At 49.8% G+C, this 24,198-nt stretch overlaps 1 protein-coding gene across 2 annotated transcripts; it reads left to right on the plus strand.

The window, feature by feature from the left end:
- Positions 1-671: 671 nt before the first annotated feature.
- ADRB1 (adrenoceptor beta 1) lies at positions 672-23,253 on the plus strand. 2 transcript variants are annotated; one of them, XM_064464201.1, is made up of 3 exons: positions 672-2,009; positions 11,686-11,740; positions 22,222-23,253. In XM_064464201.1, exons 1-3 carry the CDS (start codon positions 729-731, stop codon positions 22,431-22,433), a joined length of 1,548 nt encoding a protein of 515 aa, XP_064320271.1. In that variant the 5' UTR covers positions 672-728; the 3' UTR covers positions 22,434-23,253. The 2 variants fall into 2 exon arrangements, with proteins under 2 accessions (XP_064320271.1, XP_064320272.1); XM_064464202.1 differs by lacking the exons at positions 11,686-11,740; positions 22,222-23,253 and adding an exon at positions 4,906-11,656.
- The last annotated feature ends 945 nt before the right edge of the window (positions 23,254-24,198 follow it).

Here is a 24,198-nt window from a genome sequence, read left to right on the forward strand (position 1 = left end):
GGGATTTGCTCTGAGTCTGTTATCTGGACATTATGGCCCCGGGATGCTTCATGTGCTTTATTGCTCATTAACAACTAACAGTCAGTCCCTAGATTTAGTGCGCTTTGACCAGACTGGGTAAAAGCTACTGGCTGCATTTTTAAAAGTCCAGAGAGACCCGTCCGATGCAAAAGATGAAAGCCAGAAACGGGAGCTGGGACTTCTACCTCCCAGCCCTGCAGTGGCTCAGCCTGGCAGGGCCAGGGAAGCCTCAGAGCAAGGAGGGCTTGTGATGGGGCGACTCATGGGACAAGCCGCAGCTGAAGCCCCTGCACGGAGCTGGTGGCATCTTCTCTTGAGCCAGAAGTTTGTACATGGGGTCCCCGGCCACGGGGTCCCTGGGGGGGGGTGGTGGTCCCGGCGGGCAGGAGCCCACCCTGCCCACATCCCCTGCGCACAGACCCGCCCCCCCGGGCCCGGGTACGGCAGGGTGGGTGGCCCGGGGCCGGATCTGTGCGCGGGGGATGTGGGCGGGGTGCAGGCAAGCCGCAGGCAGCGCAGAGGCAGGGGTGCCGGCAGCGCACGGCGCAGGCAGGGCGGGGCAGGGCGGGGCGGGGCGGCCCCGCCCCCTCGATGCCGATTGGCGGCGGGCTGTGACGCGGGGCGGGGCGGGGCGGGCGGGCAGCGCGGGGCCATGCGGCGGCTCCGGGGCGGCGGCGGCGGCAGCGGCGGGAGCGCCCCGCACAGCCATGGGCGATGGGTGGGTGCCGCCCGACTGCGGCCCCCAAAACCGCACCGTGGCCGTCGGTGGCGTGACGGCGGCGCCGCCCGGGAGCAGGCAGCTGCCCACCGAGGTGCTGTCGCAGCAGTGGGCTGTGGGCATGAGCCTGCTGATGGCACTGGTGGTGCTGCTCATCGTGGCCGGTAACGTGCTGGTGATCGCGGCCATCGGGCGCACGCAGAGGCTGCAGACCCTCACCAACCTCTTCATCACCTCGTTGGCCTGTGCAGACCTGGTGATGGGGCTGCTGGTCGTGCCCTTCGGGGCCACGCTGGTGGTGCGCGGCACCTGGCTCTGGGGATCCTTCCTCTGCGAGTGCTGGACCTCCCTGGACGTGCTCTGCGTGACGGCCAGCATCGAGACCTTGTGTGTCATCGCCATCGACCGCTACCTGGCCATCACCTCGCCTTTCCGCTACCAGAGCCTCATGACCAAGCGTCGGGCCAAGGGCATCATCTGCACCGTCTGGGCCATCTCTGCTCTGGTCTCCTTCTTGCCCATCATGATGCACTGGTGGCGGGACGAGGACCCCCAGGCACTGGAGTGCTACCAGGACCCGGGCTGTTGTGACTTCGTCACCAACAGGGCTTACGCCATTGCCTCGTCCATCATTTCTTTCTACATCCCCCTCATCATCATGATCTTTGTGTACCTCCGGGTGTACAGAGAAGCCAAGGAGCAGATCAGGAAGATCGATAGGTGCGAGGGCCGGTTCTACGGCAGCCATGAGCAGCCGCAGCCGCCCCCGCCCCCTCACCCTCACCACCAGCCCATCCTCGGCAACGGCCGAGCCAGCAAGCGGAAGACTTCCCGTATCATGGCCATGAAGGAGCAGAAAGCCCTCAAGACTTTGGGCATCATCATGGGGGTGTTCACCCTCTGCTGGCTCCCTTTCTTCCTGGTGAACATCGTCAACGTCTTCAACAGGGACCTGGTGCCAGACTGGCTCTTCGTTTTCTTCAACTGGCTGGGCTACGCCAACTCCGCTTTCAACCCCATCATCTACTGCCGCAGCCCCGACTTCCGTAAGGCCTTCAAGAGGCTGCTCTGCTGCCCCCGGAAAGCCGACCGGCAGTTGCACGCCAGCGGCGGGGAGCTGGCCCGGCTGCCCGGGGGCTTCATCAGCACCGTGGGCTCCCCCGAGCACAGCCTGGGAGGGACGTGGTCTGACTGCAACGGGGGCACGCGGGGTGGCAGCGAGTCCAGCCTGGAGGAGAGAAATAGCAAAACATCCGATTCGGAGTCCAAGGTATAGCGGGGGGGGCGGGGGAGACCGTGTCGGACCCGGGGCAGGGGGAAAGTCAGGCAGGGAGACTCACAGGAGCAGAGAAATCCCCGGCAGCTGCCTGGTGGTAAGGCTAATGCCAAGCAAACCTGATCCCTGTCTTAGCGGGGAGAGAGCGGGTGTTTACTTAGGAATAGGAGCAGGTGAACTCGTGTACAGCATACCTCATCCGAAACTGCAGCAAACAGGAAACCCACTGACCGGAGAACAAAGAAAATAAACAGCCCAGCCCAAAGATAGCCAGCTTGTGTTTAGGAGGAGTGCTTTCAGAAGGGGCTGCGGCAGAACCCTTTGCTCGGGTGAGTTGCCCCAGGACCGTGCTGGTGGCCGAACCAGAGCGTGGAAGCGCTAGCGTTCGGGTGCCGCGTTCGGCTGCAGCCCGGGTCCCAGCCGTCCCCGCCTCGCCGGGGCTCTCGGGCGCCCTGGGTTTCTTTCCCTCACGCACGGCACCGAGTGGTTTTGCGGAGGCGCAGGGTCCGTGCCGCAGGTGCTCCAGGGAGAGAGTACAGACCCACGGGCAAGATGAGTTTCAAGCTCGGAGTAGCTCGGCTCCTCACAGAGTAGCAATGGAGAAGAAAATGAGTAATGAGGAGCACAGGTATATTTTGAAAGGGAAAAAAAAAAAACCAACCCACGCTCTTGTGCTTTTTCCTTGTACATCAGCAAGCAATGAGTTATTGTGCTTATCTCCTTTAGCCAGACAATAGCAGTCAGGCTGAGAAACTTCTACCTCAAACTGTGCATATTGTACAGGGGAATAAATGGACCGTGTTTATATTAAACAGTGTATTTACATACCACTAATAGTATTTTATGAAAATGGGGGGGCGGGGGGGGGGGGCGGGCGAGGAACCTTCTGCAGCTTGTTCATTGTAGTTACAGGTGAACAGGGGTAAAAAAATCCTGGCAACAACAAAAAATTACTGCACATCTTTTAAAAATGGCGACAAAGCTGTTTTTTGCACAGTGTTGAGAGTTGTAAAGTTATTTGAAGATGTTACTTGCACACACGTACACACATGCAAATTAAAAATGAAACGGAGGTTTGAATAACACTGGCCCTGAACCTGATTTCTGGTTTTGTCTGATCTGTTATAGTTTTATTGAGAGAGTGACTTTTTTATATTATTTTATGAAGGTACTGTAAATATATCCATATTATAAATTAAAATATCTTAAGGAACTTTATTATTTTTATTTCCAAGTGCCCACGTGAATCTGCTGTTATTTTAGCACTTGTGTGTCATTTCCATTTTCCTCTCTGTGTGTGTTTTATAACATATTTATACTCTGGTGCAATTTACTACTGTGTAAGTAATTGGTCTATGTGCAATAAATACCATTGCAGCACAAGCAAGCGTGTCTCTATAGGTTTTGAAACAATACTTACCTATAATGGGAAGAACAGCATTTGTTTTTCTCCAAAGATGGCTCAGATTACCAATACAACTCTATCTAATGGCTTTTCCTGACACAGTATTGTAAAAAATGTGTTTGAAACCCAGTAAGGTTGTGCTCCTGTTGCACCGAGGTCTGCTGACTTCCCTTAAAATTAATGGCTAAAGACAAGGTGTTTCCAGTCTGATAATGAATACACTCGTTCTCTGTAACTATTCCTTTCTGGAATTTTTTTTTTTTTTTTTGTTAGGAGTACACGTCTGGGAGTCAGGAGACCAGAATATTTAAGAGTACAGAGGATGCTTAATTTCAAAGCTAAAAATGGTCTTGAGTAGAAAGAAATCTCCTTATGTGGTACACACCACCCCACAAGTAAGTCCACCTCGTGCTGACGGTGGGCCTGGTCCTGCCCGAGCGAGGTGGGTGGTGTGTGCTCGGCAGGACCAGGTCCAGGTGCTGAGCACGGAGACTAGGGGAGAGCCCTGCCCAAAAATCAGCTGGAGGAGGCTCGTGCCCTCTAAGGGGAGATGGCAGCTGGGGAGCCGGTTGGAGAAGTCCAGTCTTTGGTTCCCTCCTCCTGTAAGAAAGGAGTTAACCTCTGAGGGAATGGCTGGGACATTGCTGGAGCAGGGTCGGACCCTGGGACAGACTTAAACACCGCTGAAATCAGGAGAAACATCTTCTGTTGTCATTGCGTGAAATAAAACTACTAGTGAAATAAAACACTATGGTTTGTAGACCATAAAGCTAATGGTCATGTGCAGTGTGGCTTACTTTGCAGCAGTCTGCTGCCGATAGTCACATATTCCTTGGGGTCCAGGTTATGATAACTGTGTGTTATATTGTCGACTGATCCAAATACGGACATTCTGTGAACAGACAGGCTGCAGATTTTAGCCCTTGGTCCAAAAATTGTCATCCTTTATTGCTTTACGAAGGTGTGCTGTGTCCTTGTGGTTGCATAAAGTTTTTCATTACTGCAACGAATAGATAGCAGATGGAGCAAAAAAAAAAGCAGTGCAGAATAAAAGTGAAGCCATTTTTAGCTTTATTAACCTCAGAAGTATAGTCAAATTAGAAATCAGCTCCCAGGAAGAGCACTTCCCAAAGCAAGTTCTTTAGGGTGCTGGCCAAGAGTTTGTTTTGGAAACCTTTGTTCATTTTTTTGTTTTAAAAATTAAGGCATTTCTCCTTTGCAATTTCTAATAGTGTCTTTTCAGGAAAGAAGAAAAAAGAAGCTACGCTTTTTATGCAAGGACAAAATAAGGGGACCAGGGAAGTAAATACTACTTTTCAATTGATGTTATTGGGGTTCAATGTGAGCTGCAGTTAATGGTGTCTCCCTTAATAATAGGAAGTGGGCTCATTAAAATGCTGGGGTGACATCAGATCAGGTGCTAAGTGAAGCAGGCTCTGCCACTGATTTTTTTTTTTTTAAATCTGGTTTTGTCTGTGATTCCAGCAAAGGCACCGGGACCAAAAGGGTGCACGGAACGGCGACGTCTGACGCCAGCGACTGCGGCGAGGTGTTGGCTGCGCATGGCGGGTCGGGACGGGATGGGGAGGCAGCGCTGCTGTCCGCCTCCTGCATGCTGGGATCGCAGCAAGCGAGGGCAGGACCGGGTCTCCGCCTGCTAGGTAGGGTAGGGCAGGATCTGGCCCCAGAGCCTGGCTGGGAGCTGAAGTGGCTGTTGAGCCCTTTATCCTCAGCAGGGTGCTGGACCGCGGAGAAGAGCAGTGCCTGCTGGCTGCGTGGGCACTGTGCAGGCGGGACAGTCTGGTGGACTTGGTTCTTTGCCTCATAAATCAGTTCACATACTTAATTTTAACCATCCGAACACTCGTGTCCTTAAACTGTAAAAAGTAATGAAAGTTTTGGCTCAACAGGGTCCTTAGGTGGGAAATTTATGGCCAGAACTTGCTTGGCTTCTCCTGCCGAATAGCTGTGCTGGGTCCTGCTTCCCCTGCACAAGTGTAATGGCATGGAGAAGGTGAAAGGTAGGATGAGTTTTTCCCGCTGGCCTCAGTAGGGCCAGCTGTGTGAGCAGAGCGGTCAGGATTTGTACACTTTGGCCAGTCAAGGACCTGCTGGAAGAGTCTGGGGGCTGGTACATTGAGTCCCTTCGCGGACAGCTAAGATAATCCACCTGGCAGCGTGCATGGCGGATACTGGTCTGTCTTGCACGGTGTAAAAAAAGACAGTGGCACAGTAACATTGCGGACAGAGCAGGACATATGGCATGCACGTGTGTGAGGAAGGGGAGGCTGCTGGCGAGCAGTCTGCCGTGGATCGCGCTCAGAACAGGCTGTTCTCCGTGGAGAAGGAGGATACTCCGAGAAGTGTTACGGGGCAGCTGAAATACTCCGGAGGCAATGAGTCACTCACGATGAATATTTTTTTCTGATGAAAACCAGACATGGATTAGCAACTGGAGCTGCAAGTCAGAAAGTATAGGTGGTAGGCATGTGGCTGCACACGTACGTGGGCAGGAAATAACAGCAAAGAGGTACAGGCCTGCAGAAAAGGGAGACACAGGTAAAACAGAAATCCACTTGGAGAAAATTATTTGGTGAGGGCGCCTGAGACGTCCACGTGCAAGATGCCTGATTCTCAAAGGCGCCAGCTGCACTCTAAGCAGTGTTTGCTCAGCACTTCTGAAAAGCAGGCTGCATCTCTCCACGTGCTTAGATGGGAATATGTCGGGTGGAAAGCCTGGCTTCAGTTTTCTGTGTGTTCAGGAAAGTTATGGATGTTTGAGACACGCAGTGGGCTATCACAGTGCCTGCAGAAGTACCTCCCCACCGGTGAGAGCTGCACAGAAGCACTCCTGAACATTCACTGCACTTTGAGACCGTGACCCTCAGCATCAACTGACTATAGCTCCAAGCAGTAACCGATGAACAAATGAAATTATGTGCAAAAACTATGGCTTAGAATTGTGATCTGAACTATGCCCATGGCACACAAAGCGTTTGACAGCATCAGCCGTGTGTTTGTGATACAGCACGCACCATTTCTGCGAGCGCTGCTTTCCCTTTTGGGTACGCACGTGTTTTCAAGTGTAAGGACAACTTCTTTATCAGCTTTTTTTTTTTCCCTAAACCCTATCTGCAGTTGATGTTTTATTAATAACTTTTAAGTGGCTATTTTGCAAACCTTCCTTGTGCTGCACACTTTCCTAATTTATTGTAATTTCCCGTCCGGTGGAGTGCACTTACTTCCTTTATGTAATGTATCAGCTGCAGGGCTGGAAATTGTACAGCTATGAACTGAAAGAGCAGACTTTCTTGAGGCCAAATGCGGTCAGGCATCGTTGCCACTGGGAGCAGAATTTGACCTGATAATCTAATCTTATACCAGAGAGTATCTCCAGAAAAGTATTGTTACCAGTAGTAAATGACCTCTGCTAATGAAGCTGGAGCAATTAGTCCTATTCAAAGCTGTCAAGAAAATGTTAACTGCTGAACAGTTAACGCTGGATAGCTCAAATAATGAGTGTTTTGTTTGCTGGTGTGTGTTAGGTGATGTGTTGGGAAATAATTATCCTTTGACTAGCAGCCAGCTTTGTACTAATCAGAAAGGAGAAGTCATGTTCTGGTTGAAGGATTATACCTAAAAATAGTTCTGTTACTGCCACATCGACTAGCGAAATGAAGCAAATTCACAGAGACCTACACACTTCTTAACATTTCACTTTTCGTCCTAAAATTTCATCGTTGTACAGCTGGAACTTTCTGTTTGATCGTGTCAAACGCACTAATATGATGTCCTGCAATAGCACTAAGCACGCCCCCCCCAAGGGGTGTTAGCCTGTGCACCACACCACTGACTTGCTTTCAGAGCCTGCCAAATTCCTGAATGCCCCGGGAGGAAGTAAGGAGTCTTTCTGTTTGTATAAACTATGGCATATAATGTAAGATCAACAATATTTGTGATAATTGTCTCACAGAAGAAATGGATATGCTTTTTATTTGAGATGCCTGCCCATCTGCAAGGAGCAGCCGTGGTAACAGCAGGTGATTTATTTGTGCAATTCAGAAACTTCAGGCTGTCAAACTGCGCTCAATAAAAGTGACCGAGATGGGAAAAGGATAAAAAAGGTGATGCTGGCAAGAAAACCCAGGGTTGTCATTGCAAACGACAAAAAAACAGGGCATCATTTGCCATACAAACTACTGGTGTTGTCTTTTACTGGGAAATCTAACCACTTTGGGTAGGGTTGCACCAGGCAGATGCACTGCAGGTTCAGAAGTGGGAGAGGTAAGACACTTTCCATATAGGACCGTGCCAGCAAGGGACTGGCAGCTGAAACATGCCCCAAACATCCCTAAAAGTTTTTCTTACTCTTTTGGGATAACAGCAGCAGACTAAAGCACACCTGAGCAGCTTCTCAGCCAACATAAAGATGCACAGCTCTGTGCCCATCCGTGGCTCCTGGGAAGTGTGCCTCCCTCCTGGCATCTCCCCTTCCCCTCCAAGGGACTCCAGCTTATGCTGAGTTTTGCAGGACCTGAAGCCTTCCCCCAGCCCAAAGCTGTTGCCTTCTCACTTGGTGCCCCGACAGGAGGTGCCCCATGGCACCCTGGGGCTGGCACCGCTGCAGGGCAGATGCGCGAGTGCTGCAGGGTGCAGGGTGTGCCTGTGCTGCCTCGGCTGGGCCAGGCATGCCGGTGCAAGCTGCCAACCGTGCCGCTCCCCTGAGTCATCGCTCTGTCCTGCAAGCACCAGCGACAGAATCAGGCCCACCGAGCTGGAAATGAGAGAGTGTTTGGGTTTGTTCTGTAAACTGGTGATCACCTTCCTGGTTCACAAAAACCGGCAGCTTGGCATGCAAGTTTGCTTTGCAAACTGCCATTTTGTCTTCCCACCCACTTGGGTCCCAGGTTTTTCATGGCAGTGTTTGCTTGCTCAGCCTTAGCACCCAGCAGCACGGGTTTTTCAGCTGTGCCCCAGCTGCTGCTGCATCCAGATGTGAATGGTACCAGACACTGGGCAGTGTCTGGGTTTGGTCGTACCCATTCCTTCCAGGGCTGATGCTCAGAGTTACTAATACCAGCAGCACCAAGATGAGAAAGCACCAAACAAATAGGAAATGAGTCCTGACCTCCAGGTCCACAACCTGGAGGAGAAAACAGAAGCTTACCCAGACTTTTGCCATTGCCATGGTTAGCAGTGCATCTCAAACATAATGGTGTTCCTTTCCTTTCTGATCCTGTGTAATGCACTGAATCCTGTTGTCCTTAATGAGATTAAATGAGGATTTTCTACTGGTTCGGTGCTCCAGCCATTAGCCACTGTTGTGCGTCTCTAGGCAGGGATGTACCATCGCATGCCTGGCCCGGTCTCTCTCTAAGCCACAATATTGAGACGTCTTCCTACCAAAATTGTTTTGATAATTGGTCTTGAGCTCATTGACACAATGCTTTGAAAGGCAGATTTAAGTGTATACACCGAAGAGGCAATCAGAGCCACTAAGGAGTTCAAAATCTAAGCAGCTGCTGGGTGTATAAATATTTCAGCTACCAACAAGTCATTTTGCAGGGTCAGGTGAGTGCTGCAGCCCCCTCAGAGGCTGCCAGCTGCCCTTCCTCTAAGTGGGACTGCAGAATACCCTGCCACTGTAAGGAAGAATTTTAGGGACAACACAACAGCTCATGACAAAAGATTTTCCAGGTGGTAAAATTTAAACAGTGATTTGTGGCCAAAATTTAAAGAGCACTTGTTAAGAAGAAGGAATTGAGATGAGTCCCTGGCAGGATTTCCTAGAGGGGAAGGGAGAACAATGTTCAGGGTTAAAGTTTCCACGTGCGGATGAAGAGCCCTTCATTGACTGGTCCAGTGAGAATTACAGATGCCTCTGGCACCCTGTGCTATCCACCCCGGCCACCCTCAGGGACAGCTCACAGTGCCTGCAGCCACCCTCCCTCTGCTCCCATTTGGGTACATAATGTGACCCCCCCCACCTGCCCGAGCATCAGAGGGGACCCCCAGAGGTGTCCTGCGACACGAAGGTGTGTGCCAGCCTGTGTCCCGCCTTGAGGCTTGCCAACCCACCATTGTGCTGCGGAGGGAGGAGCCCTTCCTCTTGGACTGGAGCAGGTAAACTGGGAGATGTCCCACAAAGCTCCCATTGTTTAACAGCTTGTCAGCTCACAGAGCCCGCCTTCGGTGAGGGATGTTTTGTTTGTCTGTTCTTCCCCTAAATACTCGCTTGGGAGCCGTCAAATAAAATCTCAATTAGCTCGCTTACGACATGAAGCGCGGTGTAGGATGCATTCCCTGGCAGGCAGCTACCCTCGCTGCGGTAGGGCAGCAGGGATGATGGGAGGACCTGTTGTTCACACCCCTCCTCCTGACTGAAGCATCGCTGGTACCCTGGTGGGTTCCCATCACCAGACTAGGACAGCCGTAACACCAGTGTGCCCAGGCTGTGCCCGAAATCCCAGTTCTGACACAGGAGCATCCAATCTGCTCATGAATCAGCTCGTGTCAAATACTTAAGCTTTTCGGAGCTTTTACATAATATTCAGTGCAAGGCAGCTGCTGCTGCAGTAATTGCCAGTAACAACAGGTATTGTAATGCTGCTCTAAACCACCTCGAGAGCATCCACGGGAGATGTTTTGTTCCTGTTTCAGTGCCCGGTGGTTCCTAGCTAGCTGGCAATGGGGTGAACACATCTGCAGTTCTGAGCATCAGCCCATCCAAGCCAGAGCTGGTGCTCACACTCCCCCCTCCACTGCACGTCCTGCTGCCCGGACTGGCTCTGCTGCCTGCATAACCGCATGGGGAATGGGCTCCTCTGGCTGAAAACCAGCCCTTTCAGGAAAGGTTTGTCTCAGCTGATCCACATGGGTGCATGAAGACAGGTAATGGCACGAAGGGCCTGGGAACATGCAGAGCGATGGGGCTGAGATCATGTTTTGTTAGCAGCCCTGATTTGGAGCCATTGCTGTGATCACAAACCTTCTGTCTGGCAGTGATGCTGCAGAAGCTGAGACCCAGACCAGCGCCCTCTGGCCTGTCGTTTTGCCTGACCTGCGCTGGAAAAGCAGGACTTGCCACCTAAACTTTCCCTCCCTTCAGGGTCTGCCCTGAATATTATATTCAGAAGCTACTAAACTTCTTGCTGCATGTGAAAAGTGGAAAAAAAGTCTTAGTTTGGTACAAATATTTGTGCGATAGAAGAAAAACATGATTGAAGTCTGATTACCCGCTGTGTAACTATACCACAGTGAAGAGCATGGGACAGACTCCTCAACTTTTGGCAAAGATCTGGACCAGGGGAGCTGAAAGAGCACCTCAGGTACCGGGTGACAGCACTAAGCTGTCCCCAGCTGCAAGAGGTGACATGGCAACGAGCCACAGGCAGTGGAAAAATAATTCCCCAGGAAGAGCAGCTCTGTTTGCACAATGTCTTTGTGTGGATCCCAACACTGACAAGCACCATTGAGCTGCTAGTGACTTGTGAGTAATCCCCATCATGCATGTCTTCTGGTGGATGATGTTTAACCGCTTTTATTCCTGTGTACTTCGCTCATGTGGGAGCAAAGAATGCAGTGATAAAAAGGCTGGAATAATTTCAGTGCTGGAGAGCTTCCATTAATATATTTCTCATTATATAATGCTGCTGTCACTGTACAAAATCTGCTAAGATGCCTTTTAAGAAGGTGGAACGTTTCTACATAGCCATAATTGAGAAAGTTGTGTTGTAGAGCAGGCTGGGCTTTGATCAGATGCTTTTTAATTGCACCGGGTGTACTTGGGCTTTTGCATGGTATGGATTTCTTTGCCTTTGTGTTACAAGTCACCTCATAAATTAAATGGTTGATGTTGTCAAATGCATGCCATTAGCACTCTGAGCAGATAATCCGTTCGGTGGCCTCAGCAGAGTCTATCGCAGGGCCTGTCTCCAGATAACGGCCTGGAAGAAGAACAATGGTGCCCCGAGCTCCCAGGGACTTCCACTCTCTGCTTCTGCACTTCAGAAGAGAAAAATTATCATTATCTGCATGGCTCAAGCTCCCTTTGAAATGCAGTTATTTTTTACTCATACATTCCAAGTATTTTTTACATGATATCAGAGAGAAACTTGAAACCCCCTTTGAGAAGAGAAAGATTTCCTGCAGCCCTACTACTAAAGAAAATGGATAGATCAAGTAGTAAAGTTCAATGACTTACTTAGCATTAAATAAGAAAGAGAATAATGAATTGGATTTTGTGTGCCTGTTTTTCCTCTGCAGGAAACAGTCAGGCTAATGGATTTTCATTGCCTTCTGCTTCTGTTCATCAGTTTAGGTGAGTTCAAAACACGGCTGCCTTTTTGTGTTCTCCTTTCCCTGACTGCTTGTCACAACTTCAAGTATTTGGAGCCTAGAAAACATCAGTTTGCTACCATCAACACCATCCTGACTGGTGAGGAAAACAGGCAAGGTTCACCCTCTACATCCAAGGATGACTTGTGGCCTGTTGCGTGGACGTCTGTATTTTATGCTAGGTAGCTGCAAGTAGGGAATTCCTTACTTAGGGTGGACACTAGTTTCCTACTATTATGAGCTCAGGCGTTAACGTCCTTCAAGAGAGACATTATTTCCCCACTGGGTTTACCAAAAACTGGTTGGGTCTCCAAACCCCTCCTTTGTTTACTGGCTTTGCCAAGCGCGCCATAGGGCTTTTTATTGGGGAAGGAAGGGAGGTGGTGTAGGAGGAAACTATTACAAAGCTATTCAACATAAACAACTTTCTCATGTAAACTCCAAACACCACTTGGCAAGGAAGAGGTTAAAGCTGGGGGGAGGATGGGGGCACTCATTAGGGCAAACATATAAATAGCAAGTCGTGAAGCCTTGGGAGGGACACAGGGGAAAAGGAAGCGATGAGTTGACCCTAGATGGGCTGGACTCCCCTGGCTTGCTGAAAGCCGTCTGCTGCTCTGCCCTTGGGGTTTCGACCTGGGTCCTCCCTAAGGCATCCCAAAGTGGGGAGATGCTCAGACAGAAACCTTGCATAACTGACCGGGAGTCGTATTTGTTCAGAGGTGACCCTGAAAGGTGTTCACGTCGTGTGAAGGCTTTCCGCAAAGCCAGAAACCTCTGCTGGTCTTGCCTGCCCCTTCCTGCCCCAAACCCTCGCTAGGTCTGCCAGTGCCTGCCCAGAGCCAGGAGCTGCTCTCTGCCCACTAGGATGGTCGGAGCAGGATTTCCGTTTTCCTACCAGCCTTGGTGCCTCAGGCTTTCTGGTCTGTTTTATGTCCGAATGGGAAGCGCATAGTACGAAATTGTTTAAACAACTTATGGTACAAGGAAACTCACTGGAGTAAAGTACAATGTTATAAATTATTTCCAAGGAAATGATGCACTCTCCAAAAGCACTCCACTCAAGCACTGCAATTTAAAGTTGCAGGATAATTGCTGGCCCTTTTCAGTGCTGCCTGCAGCCCTCATCTACGTCTGAGCGTGGTGCACGAGGAGGGCAGGAGTCTGCCAAGATCGTCTATGCTGCTCTCTGGACGTGCCACCAGCAACCGTTCATCAGCAGGTTATTGCAGATCTTTGCACGCAATGAGATGCTCCATGTAGGTATAACTCTGCTGGTAAAGAGGCGCCAGGCAACATTATATAAACTCTGTGCCAATGGATATGTTAAGATACACACAAATGCTAGTGAGGGTGTTTCCTTAACAATGTTTTAAACCACCGACAGCAGCTGCATGGACTAAGATCACAAAGTCCAGGGAGTGACCAAGCAAGGGACCATCCCTCCCATCCCCCGAGCTGTGAGTAAGGTTGGTACTTAGGCACAGTTGAATGCCTGAGGTTCAGGGAGGGTCTGGCTGTCAGAGCTGTCCTGACTGTTGGTTTGTTTGCATGGGTAGGTCTGGAGAGCCTGGTGCTGGTGAAGGAAAGCCCAGGAGCCACCGAAACCCCAGAGGAATTGTCTTATTCTATTTCCAGCCTTGTTTTTTAAGATACAAAGGGCTTCAGATCACATGCATTTCTGAAGCTTATCTGTGTGAATATTTGACTGCTTATCCAAATAGAGCAAAAACCTTCAAACATTCTGAGGTCCATCTATCAAGAACCTTATCTCCCCATGTCACCACTTGGCTCTCGGCCGCTGCTGCTTGGAGCCTCCTGCCACCCGGGGCTCAGCTCTGCCCACCAGCTTCTCATCTCCCCTCTCTGGTTGGCTTCACGGCATTATCTGTGGTCACCTCCTTCACTCCCTGCCACTTCAGTGACAGTCTCTGCATTGCACACAGGAGCGGCAGGCCTGGGCCAGCATCCTGACGGGCTGCATTTGAGCTGCTGTATTGCAGCCCAGTGTCTCCATCCCCCACATACGTAGCCATCTGGGCTATGGCCACAGCCACGACCAGAGCAGAGCGCACTGACTCTGCTTGGTCCCAAGAAAGGAGAACATTTGTCTTTGTTTATGGGATATTAATGAAGCCCAGATAAAGGAATGCAGTCTCCTCTAGCTGAGGTTCAAAGAATGAAATATCCAAGGAGAATGTTTCTGATCCCCTCTCTGGCAAAAAGAAGGTTTTGGAAGAGGTCCCCTAAATCCCAGCTGTTGGGCTGGGGAGGAGGGGATGTCAGCCCGTGCCCCCTGACAGCCACTGGCCCCCTCCGGCAGAGGCACCCTCACCACTGCAGTCGGGCTGCTTGAGATCTCAGATAGCACCCCTAAAAACCCAGGTGGGCTCAAGCACGGCACCTGAGCCACTGGGATGCACGGGGAGCACGGCAAGGGCACAGGAAGGGCACCAGCATCATTGGCCATACGGAGGTTCCTGGCCAGGTAAAACAGCTGCATAGTTAGTCCTACGCCAAATTTATATAATGTGGTATTCAGCCTTGTCAGAAAAGCCTTTGCAGTGTGCTGTACTTGGTATCAGGGCCACAGGACATTTCTTGCTTTGAAGCTGAACTGGCACAAGAAGTCATTTGCAGTCCTGCTGTCCTCTCAAAGCTGTGGCCAAAAACAACAGGGTGAAGACTTTGGAAAGAGCCACCCGTCCACAGCATAACTGAGTTAAAATGGGGGCCTGGCTGGCTCAGGGCTTGCGAACAGCTTTTAAGCACATCAGATGTTGAAATCCTGGGCACATCAGTGGGGATCAGAGATCTCTGCTGCTTGGTACTGCCTGGTCGCGGCCTGGATCTGATGAGCTTCAGCATCGGGGTGGCCTTTTCCGATGGGGACCATTTTCCTATGGTCCTTTATCACAGGAGAATCTGACCCATGGCTGTTGCTGCTCTCCTCCCCATGGTTTTAATTTTTTTCTCCGTTTTGATAGTCAGAAGGGTAAAACTAATTCCCATCTCATATATAACAATGTATTTGACTCAATAACAACAGGATAAATTTACTTTTTATACTGTGGTGTAGGATAAGCTATTTATAAATATTATGCCACTTCTAGGTCATCATCAGGATTTAAAATAAAGTTTTAATTTAAAAATAATTTTTCAGTGTTGGCAGATATGATAAATACATTTTTGTTCCAATAAAACCTAATTTTGACAATATCTTGCAAAATTCATTACAAGCTAAGGATTATTCCCCTGATTGTTTTTTCCTTGTTTGTCTCCATGATCCGGTGTTTAGTTTAATGTTACATTCCGTTATATAAAGAACATCTGTGACTGCAGTAACTCATTCACCAAGGCCTCTGCTTAAGGGATAGGAGGATGCTCTTGAGGACAATGATGGAGAGAGGAGTTAGCTCGTGTCACAGAGCCCTTGCAGCAGTCGCAGTAACCCCTTGCACCATTCAGAGACTTAATGCCCTCCTTGCAGCTCCATGAGGCACTAGAACTTACCTGCCTTGAAGGTGCTCAGGACACTTGATCTGGTGCTGGCATGATGGGAGCAAATGTGCCTGGTCACAGCCCGAGCTCCCAGGCCTGTATGACACCGCTGCAGCATGATGACAGCAGTACGTTAGCATTGCTTCAGGGAATTCCACATTTGTGCAATAGCCCAGGACCAGAAGGACCTGTCCCTGAGGCTACAGTGGCACGCAGGACTTCTTTTACACTCAAACTCTCACTTACATCATGCCTGACAGTGTGAAGTCAGTGGCCACCTCCTTCCCCCAGAGCATCCCTGCTCTCTTCCAAAGGCTCTTTCTCAGGCTTCAAGACTGATGGCAGAACAAGCCCCTGGGGCACTCCTGCAAAGCCTGGTGGCAACTTCATGGCCGTTGAGCTAACCTTGATATTGAGGCAATCCCAAAAGAAAGCCAAGAGAGCACAGTAGGGAAGATTTTATGTCTGCAAGGTGAGGTTAAACAGATGTCCTCCATCTATGGAAGGGTTGCATCTCTGTTGCCTGAGCTACTCATCCATTGCCGAGCTGAGTCCCTCCAAAATTTCTCTGGTCCTTCTCTGGTTTTCCTGCTTTCCTATGTAAGCAGCTCTAAGGAAGACCTGTTTTTATGCAATTAGACATTTTCATTTTGCAGTAAAATAGCTCGTACATCAGCTACCATTGTATTGTGGATGCAAATGCAGTACAACAGAGCCCTTACATGGTGTGAGGTGAGGGGGTCAGATCCTGTGCTTGAACAGCAAAAGTACAAGGAACGATGAGCAGGAAAAACACCTAGTTTTAAAATGCTTTAAAGCTGTTGCCTATCTTCTGAGCCCTGCAGCTTGCAGCCCATACTTCTCACACCGCCTCCTCATTAGACAGTCAAACAAGAGAGGATGCTATTTGGAGAGCAAGTCTGTGTGCTGGAGACGTGAAACACTGTTGCTTGTATCCACATGGACTGGCCTCCATCTGTGAAGAGCCTCCAGCTGCTGGGCTGAATATGCCTGGAAAGGGGCATCCAGAAGGGGAGGGAGGTCTTCTTCTGGTGAGTTGCCCTGTCACTCAGGCTGCTTTCATGGCAATATCTAGAGGACGGCATCCAGCATGGCCAGCTATGATAATCCGTTCAGTGGGAACAGGTGATGGAGGATAATCCTGCTGTTTTTCTTGGTTATGGTTTGCTTCAGTCACTAAGACTGAGCAAACAGGATTATCATAGCAGCAATTCAGGAAGTGATGTTACTGGTGCTGCGTGTCCGTGGCTGCACGGACATTTGTTTCCAAGGCAGACACTGGCTTTGCTGAGCAGCCCGCCCCAGTGCAGGCAGCGGGTGAGTGGGTGAGCTGTCGGCACCAAAGGGCTTCAGTGGCCGGCTCCTGCCCGCAGTCCTCGCTCAGGTCTGTGCCGTGCCCCTCGGGGATAAGGACTGGATCCCAGATGCAAAGCCCATGCTCTCTACAGCTCTCCTGGAAAGATGCCTCCCCCAGTCCCGCAGCTGTGAGTGGGATGGAGACTGCCCAGCTGTGCAGCAGCTAGTGGCATTGCCCCACAACCTGGGCTGAGCCAAGGCACTTGGCAGAGGGAGGAAGAAGAGGGGCAGCAGCTCCAGCTGGGCTGCCGAGTCCCCTCTGGTGGGGAAAGCTTGAAGCACTGCAGACCCCCCTGGGGTTTACGGTGAACCAGCCCCACCCTGTGAAACTTCAGAGCAAGTCTGTCCCTGTGTAAGCGTGGGCTCATGATTCCAGCAGACTTTAATATATTGTCAGGTTTTGTATTAAATCCCTGGAGTGCTGGACTCATCCTTTCCCTCTCAGCCCCCCTCCACCACTCTTAGAGACCAGTGTGTGCCCTGGTGACACTCCTATGCAAAGTCAGTGCCTCCTCTGTTCCTGTTTTACCACCTTTTTCTTCTGCTAAGAACCCCTGACACCTCCCCCCGCACCACTGCCCCCGCCAATTCCCTTCTACACCAGCAAAGGAACATTAAGGTTTGTGGCACCAGCCTTTATGCAGTGTCTATGCACCGACATCTGCTCCCCTGGACTGGTTTGCTTCGGGATTTAGCTGACACCTAATTTCAGTAACAGCAAAGCAATTGAGCTTGGCTTCACAGTTTTGTGGCAATCTTGGCCTAAAGTTGTGTTAAATAACAAATTGCAAAGTAAACATACGTGTACAGAGACCAGTACCAAACTGCAGAAATAGGAACTAGAGACGTGCAGCTCAGGAAGGGTTGTTAAAGCTCCAGCTTGTAGCTGTGCTGATAAGGCAGTTTCCAAGAAGTTGCCCAGCCCTTAAATTCTAGAAACTCTGTCTTCCCAGGTCAATAACCTTTTATGGACTGAATCCTGGTGTCGTCCTACAAACAAACACGGTCCAGGCAGACCTTCTACAAGTGATATGAGAGAAAGGAGAACCCGGGTTGCTAAGAAGGGTCCCAGAAAGTTTCTGGCATAGAAAACCAAAACACACAGTGAAAAGCAGATTTGGTAATTCTGGTAGTTTGGGAAAGCACAAGAAAATGTTTCATGCAACTTCATTCTTCTTTGGCCAAGTCTCCTCCTTGCCCAAGAGGGGATGGAGGATGCTGCTTTCCCCTTTCTGCACTGCACAGGCAGCGGGCTGCAGCACTGCAAGGCTTGGACTCCCTCCAAGGTCTCCCCTCTTCCCAGGGAGTGATCGATCAGCCCTTGGAGCAGGGCTCTGCACCCCAGCTGCCCTGACACCAGCTTCCTTGCAGCTCTACTCACTGCTTTTCACCAGTCTTCAGACATGAACAGAGGCTCTTTGGGGAAAAGATTTTACATAGCACCCTGCAGCTCTGTTAGCAAAAACGTTCAGTGTGGCTCTAGTGAGAGCACCGAGACTGGGCTGATGAGACTCAGTTGTTTGGCTCCCTTATTTCATGGGGAATTTTTAAAATATCTTATGCAGGTGCAGGAGTTGACACAACAGAGCACACACCACGTTAAGAGTCTATCCAGCTTGTGTGCAAACACCATTAGTCCCTTTTTTAAAACTTAGGAATTGTTTCATAAACACAAGATATTTTACTTAATTTCCAAATCATGTGCGATTTCTTTAGCAGGCCCGGTACTGGAGGAGCCACTCACGCAGACGTGGGCTGCAGCCCTGTATCCTGCAGGACAGTCCCAGGTCCCTGCCAGACCTGGCAGCAGAGCCAGGCAGAGGCTACCACCTGCTGGACCTTTCTTATTGACTCCCTGCTCTGAACCTCTCCACAATGCCATTTACTGACAGCACCAACTGCTTTCTGGGCAGCCGCAGAAATGCGTGCTGAGCATCATGGCACAAACACCTCTCACTAGCTCTTCATCAATAACAGATCTATTGAGATGTAAGCCAGCCGTGTAAACAGTGAGGATGCTCAATGAGTAGCTTTGTGGGCCTGACCTGATTGTTGCTCGTTTGGGGTCTGATGTGTGTTTTACAGAGTCTAGGTGTGCTCTCTTCCTTGCTGGCCCTGCAGAACAGGGGTGTCTTTCTGAGCTGAGGCAAATTGCCAGAGTTTCACCAAACTGGAGAACCTGGTATTTCTCCATCAAAACTTGTTCCTACCAAAAAAAAGAATTACTTTTCCAGCAGTCCTTAAGAAGGGTGAAGAACTCATGCATACTGGATGAGCATCTGCCTGAATTGGCTTGGGATCCTACTTTTGGGGGGGGAGGGGGTGTCATGGGAGTCTTCGTGGGAAGCACCCTTGCACTCTAAGGGGTCTTCATGGGAAGTGGTGCTAGAGCACCCAGCTCTGCCGTGCAGTCACGCATCATCGTGCAGGCAGCACTCCCAAGCAGGCAAGAGGGGTCCACAGGGCTGCTGCTTTTGTGAGGGTGCAGGATGTGGCCTGTGTAATCCAGGCAAACCAGGGTCACGTTTGTCCCACTCAGGGAGCTTGGCTAAATGAGTCCTGTAGCTCACCCTGTCTCCTGCAGCCTTGAGATTAAGGGACTTGGTACCTGCTTTGGATCGGCAGACTCCGGGGATCTTGCGAGGCTGAATGCCCACTGCTGCCAACATGACCAGGGGTGGCTCATGGTGCTGCAGCATGTGCATTTCTGGGGCAGAGACTTTTGTTTTCCACCAAGCACACTGAATGCTGTCAGCATAATTTCTTGATCTAGGCTTTTTTGGGTTGACCTCGTCTTCTGAGCTGCCCTGAGCCTCAGCAGGTCATGCTAGCTTGCACCTACAATGTGTCAGGCCTCAGCTGTCCAGTTAGCCAGGCTCTGGGAAGGTCACTGGAAGGACTCCAGTGGCTTCAAATAGGAGTTGACTAATGCTGCATGAGATCAAAACAAAATGTCTCTGCATATGAAAAAATATTATGGAAACTGTATCATTCATGCACAAAAGCCACACTTCAAACTTTATCATATAAAATACATAATATTGTAAATGGAAAGATAAATTGCCCAAGGCCTGGTGCGCATTAAAATTGTTGGCCTGTGAAATGTCCCTTCCCATAAACACAGCTATTTCCTGGGGTCTGGCACATGAGTAGGCATCCAAAGCTAGAAAAATTGGACTCCTTCCGCACTCCTTCAAAGCATTCGTTTCTCTGTAGCAGTAACTAATTTCTAGGCTCACCCCATGTCTTGTCAAGAGTGACCCAGAGCAAATGCTTATGATGGAGTTGTCAATATGTGGTGATACGGTGGTGCGCTAGGTAGGCTCTAGGACCTCATAAACACAGCAGCAGTGCCAGAGAGTGATGTCTGGGGGCAGAGGTGAGTGCTGAGAGCACCCCACGGACAGGCTGCGGCACGTGGCTTGGTAAGGTCTTTGTGGGAGGTCTGACTCTGTCGTCCAGTCCTGCCCCATTGATGCTGGCCAGGATTTGACTGTGGTGTTCAGCAGTGCAGAGTCCCTGCAGTTCCCACAGCTGCCATCTGCAGCTTGATCATATTCCAGCAATAGGTGATTGCCATAGCCCAGGGAGCAGGATTTAGCATATCACCTTGAGGAATAGAGCAGAGGATGGCTTGGCATGCACAGCGAATGAAATTCTTAGGGAAAAAAATAATTAATGTGGGTATTAACCGGCAATTTGTCATACAGCCTCTAAAGCCAGCTTCTGATTCTGTGAAGTGTATAGTGAAAAGTGATGGATACTTCTGCATCTCCTCTGGCTTCTCCAAAGTTCTTCGTCACTAGGAGCAGGTGAACACGTCCAAGGCTGTTTGCTGCTCAACAAATGGGAGAAGCCACAATGAACGCTTTGGCTGCTTACTGCAAGTGGCCCTTTCCTGTGACCTTGGGCCATGGGGCAAACTGTAGCTCAGCCTTTCCCTCTGTGCTCTGCCCCTCTCCATTTGGCCACTATTGCAATCAAATTACCTTTTTTTCCCCCAAAACACATGCAGTTCAGGCCAACCGGTCACACTGTGCAAGTCCCTTACTGATCCGCAAGCCTACAGAGTGCAAGAGCTGTGAGATAGCTGGCAAGCTCTTGGGCTCTCCTGCCCCAGTGTTATGGGTTGGCTGTGGGATGTGGCTCAGCTAACTGGGCTATACTGGTTCCCTGCTGGAGCACATTCCCCTAACTGACATCAGGAGACATCCAGCTGTGATGACTAAGCTCTTCTTACATTCCAGAAATCCGACACACATTTCTTGAAAATAAGCTTGTGTTTTGTTTCGGGAAATGAGTGAACCGTCAGATGGCTGCTTTTGTGTAGGGGGCAAAGCTTCACAAGGACCTGCAGGGCACCAGTCAGTGGCATGAGCATCTCTCTTGCCCGCCCTCCCAGCTCGCCTCTCCTCCTTTGATGGGTTTGGAATGAGCTCTGGAGGTCTAACTGCGGAGAGTAATGATGTGTGAAAGCTCACTTTCATTTTTCACTCTACTTTTTTGGAAGGTGGAACATTTTACAGTTGACAGTACCATGCTAAAGCCATATGAGGCAAGCAACTATTTTTAACCATACAGAGATTATCTGAGAGTCTACTGCTGAATCATTTTAAACAAGGAAGAAATCATGGGATCCAAAAGTGGTGCTGGGGATGGGGGGAACTGGAAAGGCTTTTATCCTGCACTTGTTCCAATAACTTCAAATACTTCATAACTATGATGACGACTATCTGAAAGTGCCTATGGGGTCATTTCAAGTAGTGGCTGCATTTTACAAAATGCTTCTGCTTTGAGAGAGAGTCAGGTGCTCAGGTTAGAACAGCTTGAAAGGCTGCCTGTGCTCGCTAACCCTCTTCGCACCCTGCACCATGCTCTGAACCGTCAATATCATCTATAGAGGAGTGAGTGCATATCAGGAGTAGTTCTAGCTGCCAGTTTGGTGGCAGCCTCGAATGAGCGGCCTATTGGCCATGGTAGGTAGGTTGCAGTTCCATTTGGTGTCTCTGCTGCACTGCATTTGCCTTTGCAAACATCCTAAATGTGAGCTCTAAGACCAGATGGACTTTCTGGCTGTAAGCACCTACAAGCAAATTTAGCCAAAGGGCCTGTGCACACCCCCTTTAAAAAGCTGCCAGGGTCACTATTTGCGGTGTAGGGAACAGAGCTCAAAATCAGTGATCCTTGAACTCAAAATTTCTTAAGAGCAGTTGCAAAGCGTGGGGAATGCAGCATGGCCTGCTGCAACCTCCGGCAACCTCTGCACAAAACCCAGAGCGCTGCAAAGCCCTGCCTGTCAGGTAGTTATAGATGTTACCATAGCTGTCACCTTGTGGTTTTGCTCTCACTGTGCAATGCAAAGTGAGAAGCGAGGCTTGCATTGCTACCCATGACGCTAAATGCAGCACGAGCTGCTGAGCTCATGGCTGTGGTCTGTGGGGCAGTGGTAAGAGGAGATTTGCATGTCCCACGGAACTCTGATCCCATGTGGGATCTCCATCCCTGGAGAGGACCAGAGCTGCCCTTCCAGATCCTCCTCTTTCCCTTTTCTCCTTGTTTACTTCTGATCTCACCCATCCTCTCCAGGTACCACCATGGGGAAGGGAAGGCTCCCTGCCTGCCACCAGTCCAACCAGCTGGGGCATACTGCAACCGGTGCAAAGCTGACCTGGGCCTTTCACTTGAGGAAGCACGTGGTTCAGCTGATGCCAACGATCGGCATCCAGCATGCTCATGCTTGCACGCCATGCATGGCCTGGCCTGTCCCTGCGCCTGCAATCTTGAGTAATGGGGCCTAACACTTGTTTTTCCAGAACAACATCTCTTCAGATCAAATGAATTCTGTGATTTCCATCTGCTTCCTCCTCTGCATAAACGATGAAGACCTCCAGAAGCTAATGGCCAAGCTTGCTCAAAGCTGGGATATTAAAATTAATCTTTTGGTCTTGGGTGCTTTCTGTAGCCTGATGACACTGGGTGCTACTCCTCCCTTCTCGCCTGCAGATCCATAGGTCCCAAAGCCGCAGGCAAAGAGGCATTTTAGCAGGAAGAGGAGGGCAGGGCAGGGTGTGAAGTGGCTTGTCTGTGGTTTGAGCCTACCTGGAGGCTCATACTGAAAGGTCTTTGCCAAGAGCCTCCTTGGTGAGTTGCTGCCTGCACGTGGGGCAAGGACAGCGCAGTGGGTCCAGCCTGGGGCCCACCACAAACAGCCTCAAATGAGCCTGCAGCTGCATCTTGCTTCCCCGGTCCAAGGGTGAGGCCAGCGGTCATCCAGGCATTTCTAAGGACATGGGAACTGAGGGCTGTGTTTAAAAACAGCAGGTAACCTCTCCTTCTCAATTTGAGGCGTGCTCACTGAATAGCATGTTTGTATTGGAGCCCTCGCAACACTGTGTCCTGTAGGTCCTGTTTGCATTAAGAGGAACTGAGATTTTGATGGGAACATCTTGTATTGTGCATATGGTTCCCCTCTCCCACTTATCAGGGCTTGCATCATGTTTGCTTATATTAAAGTCTAAAATACAGATGAAGCTGTGAAGCATGAATAATAAATGCTGCTCATCAGTAGATATCCCAGAAGCATGTCACGTTAATAAAGGGTACTGGGTGAATAAAATGCCTTTTACTAACTGATCAAGGCATTTTTATTTACTGCTTTTTAGTCTAAGCCGGGATGTTTATATTTTTGTGTGGATCTGCATTTGCTTTTTCTCATGTCCAGTTCTGTAACCCGACTGCATTGGTAGTATAAGTAGTGCTGGCACCACAAAATTTTCATAGCCTATAAAAGGCATGGAGCAGAAGTCTGGACAACATAACCTGCATCTGTCTCCCACCTGCAGTGCAAGCACCAGTACTTATCTTACAGGTAGGACACCTCTCCATCAGAGGTCTGAAAGCCCTTGGTGAGTGTTGTTTTTAAAAAATGCTAATCATGTCCTTATCCAGCTTTTCGTTTCAGCAAGATGCAGTGTCCTGGTGCTGAGCTGCAGCTTGCTCTGCTCACCAGGTGGGTCTGTTCTAGGGGGATTTTTAAGTGTGGTGAATTTTAAACTAATTAGTTAAAAATTTACAAACCTGAGCATGCAGTCTTTATGCTTACTTCAGTATCAACCCTCAGGGACAGGCCTGGTTGATGCTTTTGGTAAGGTCAAGTCCCTTTTTCTAACACTGGTTTTACTCGTGTCTGCTTTTGTGTCCCACTCTTGCCTGTAGTTGTGAGGTCTACATCCCTGTTACGCAAGCAAATGTTGTCGGTGTTTTCCTTCTTGATTGTTCTGCGTGTAATTTAGATTCCACTAGCAGCATTTAGATTATGTCATTGCATCATTTTAACAGTGTTTTTCTTGGCTGCGGGTTTGATTTTCTTGGCACTGCAGTTAGGGCATCTTTGCAGACATGTACATTTGCTAGCTGCACACTCCATTTCCCCTTTTGTGCATCTTGCGCTCGCCTCTGCAAATCCAAACTACAAAGTACTTATTTTGCAATTATTTCCTTGCTTGTTCACAATGGCTAATGCAATTTCTCTTCCCCTTTAATTTTCATACGTCAGTACTTATC

Source organism: Phalacrocorax carbo, chromosome 12 (genome assembly GCF_963921805.1).
Source record: "Phalacrocorax carbo chromosome 12, bPhaCar2.1, whole genome shotgun sequence".
In the NCBI taxonomy this organism is placed as follows: domain Eukaryota; kingdom Metazoa; phylum Chordata; class Aves; order Suliformes; family Phalacrocoracidae; genus Phalacrocorax; species Phalacrocorax carbo.

Bases quoted from the DNA above. Each gene is read 5' to 3' on its own strand.
- ADRB1 (XM_064464201.1), top strand. From the start codon at position 729: ATGGGCGATGGGTGGGTGCCGCCCGACTGCGGCCCCCAAAACCGCACC. The intron at 2,010-11,685 runs GTATAGCGGGGG...TTTCCTCTGCAG, and splicing joins CATCCGATTCGGAGTCCAAG to GAAACAGTCAGGCTAATGGA. The intron at 11,741-22,221 runs GTGAGTTCAAAA...CATCCTCTCCAG, and splicing joins GCTTCTGTTCATCAGTTTAG to GTACCACCATGGGGAAGGGA.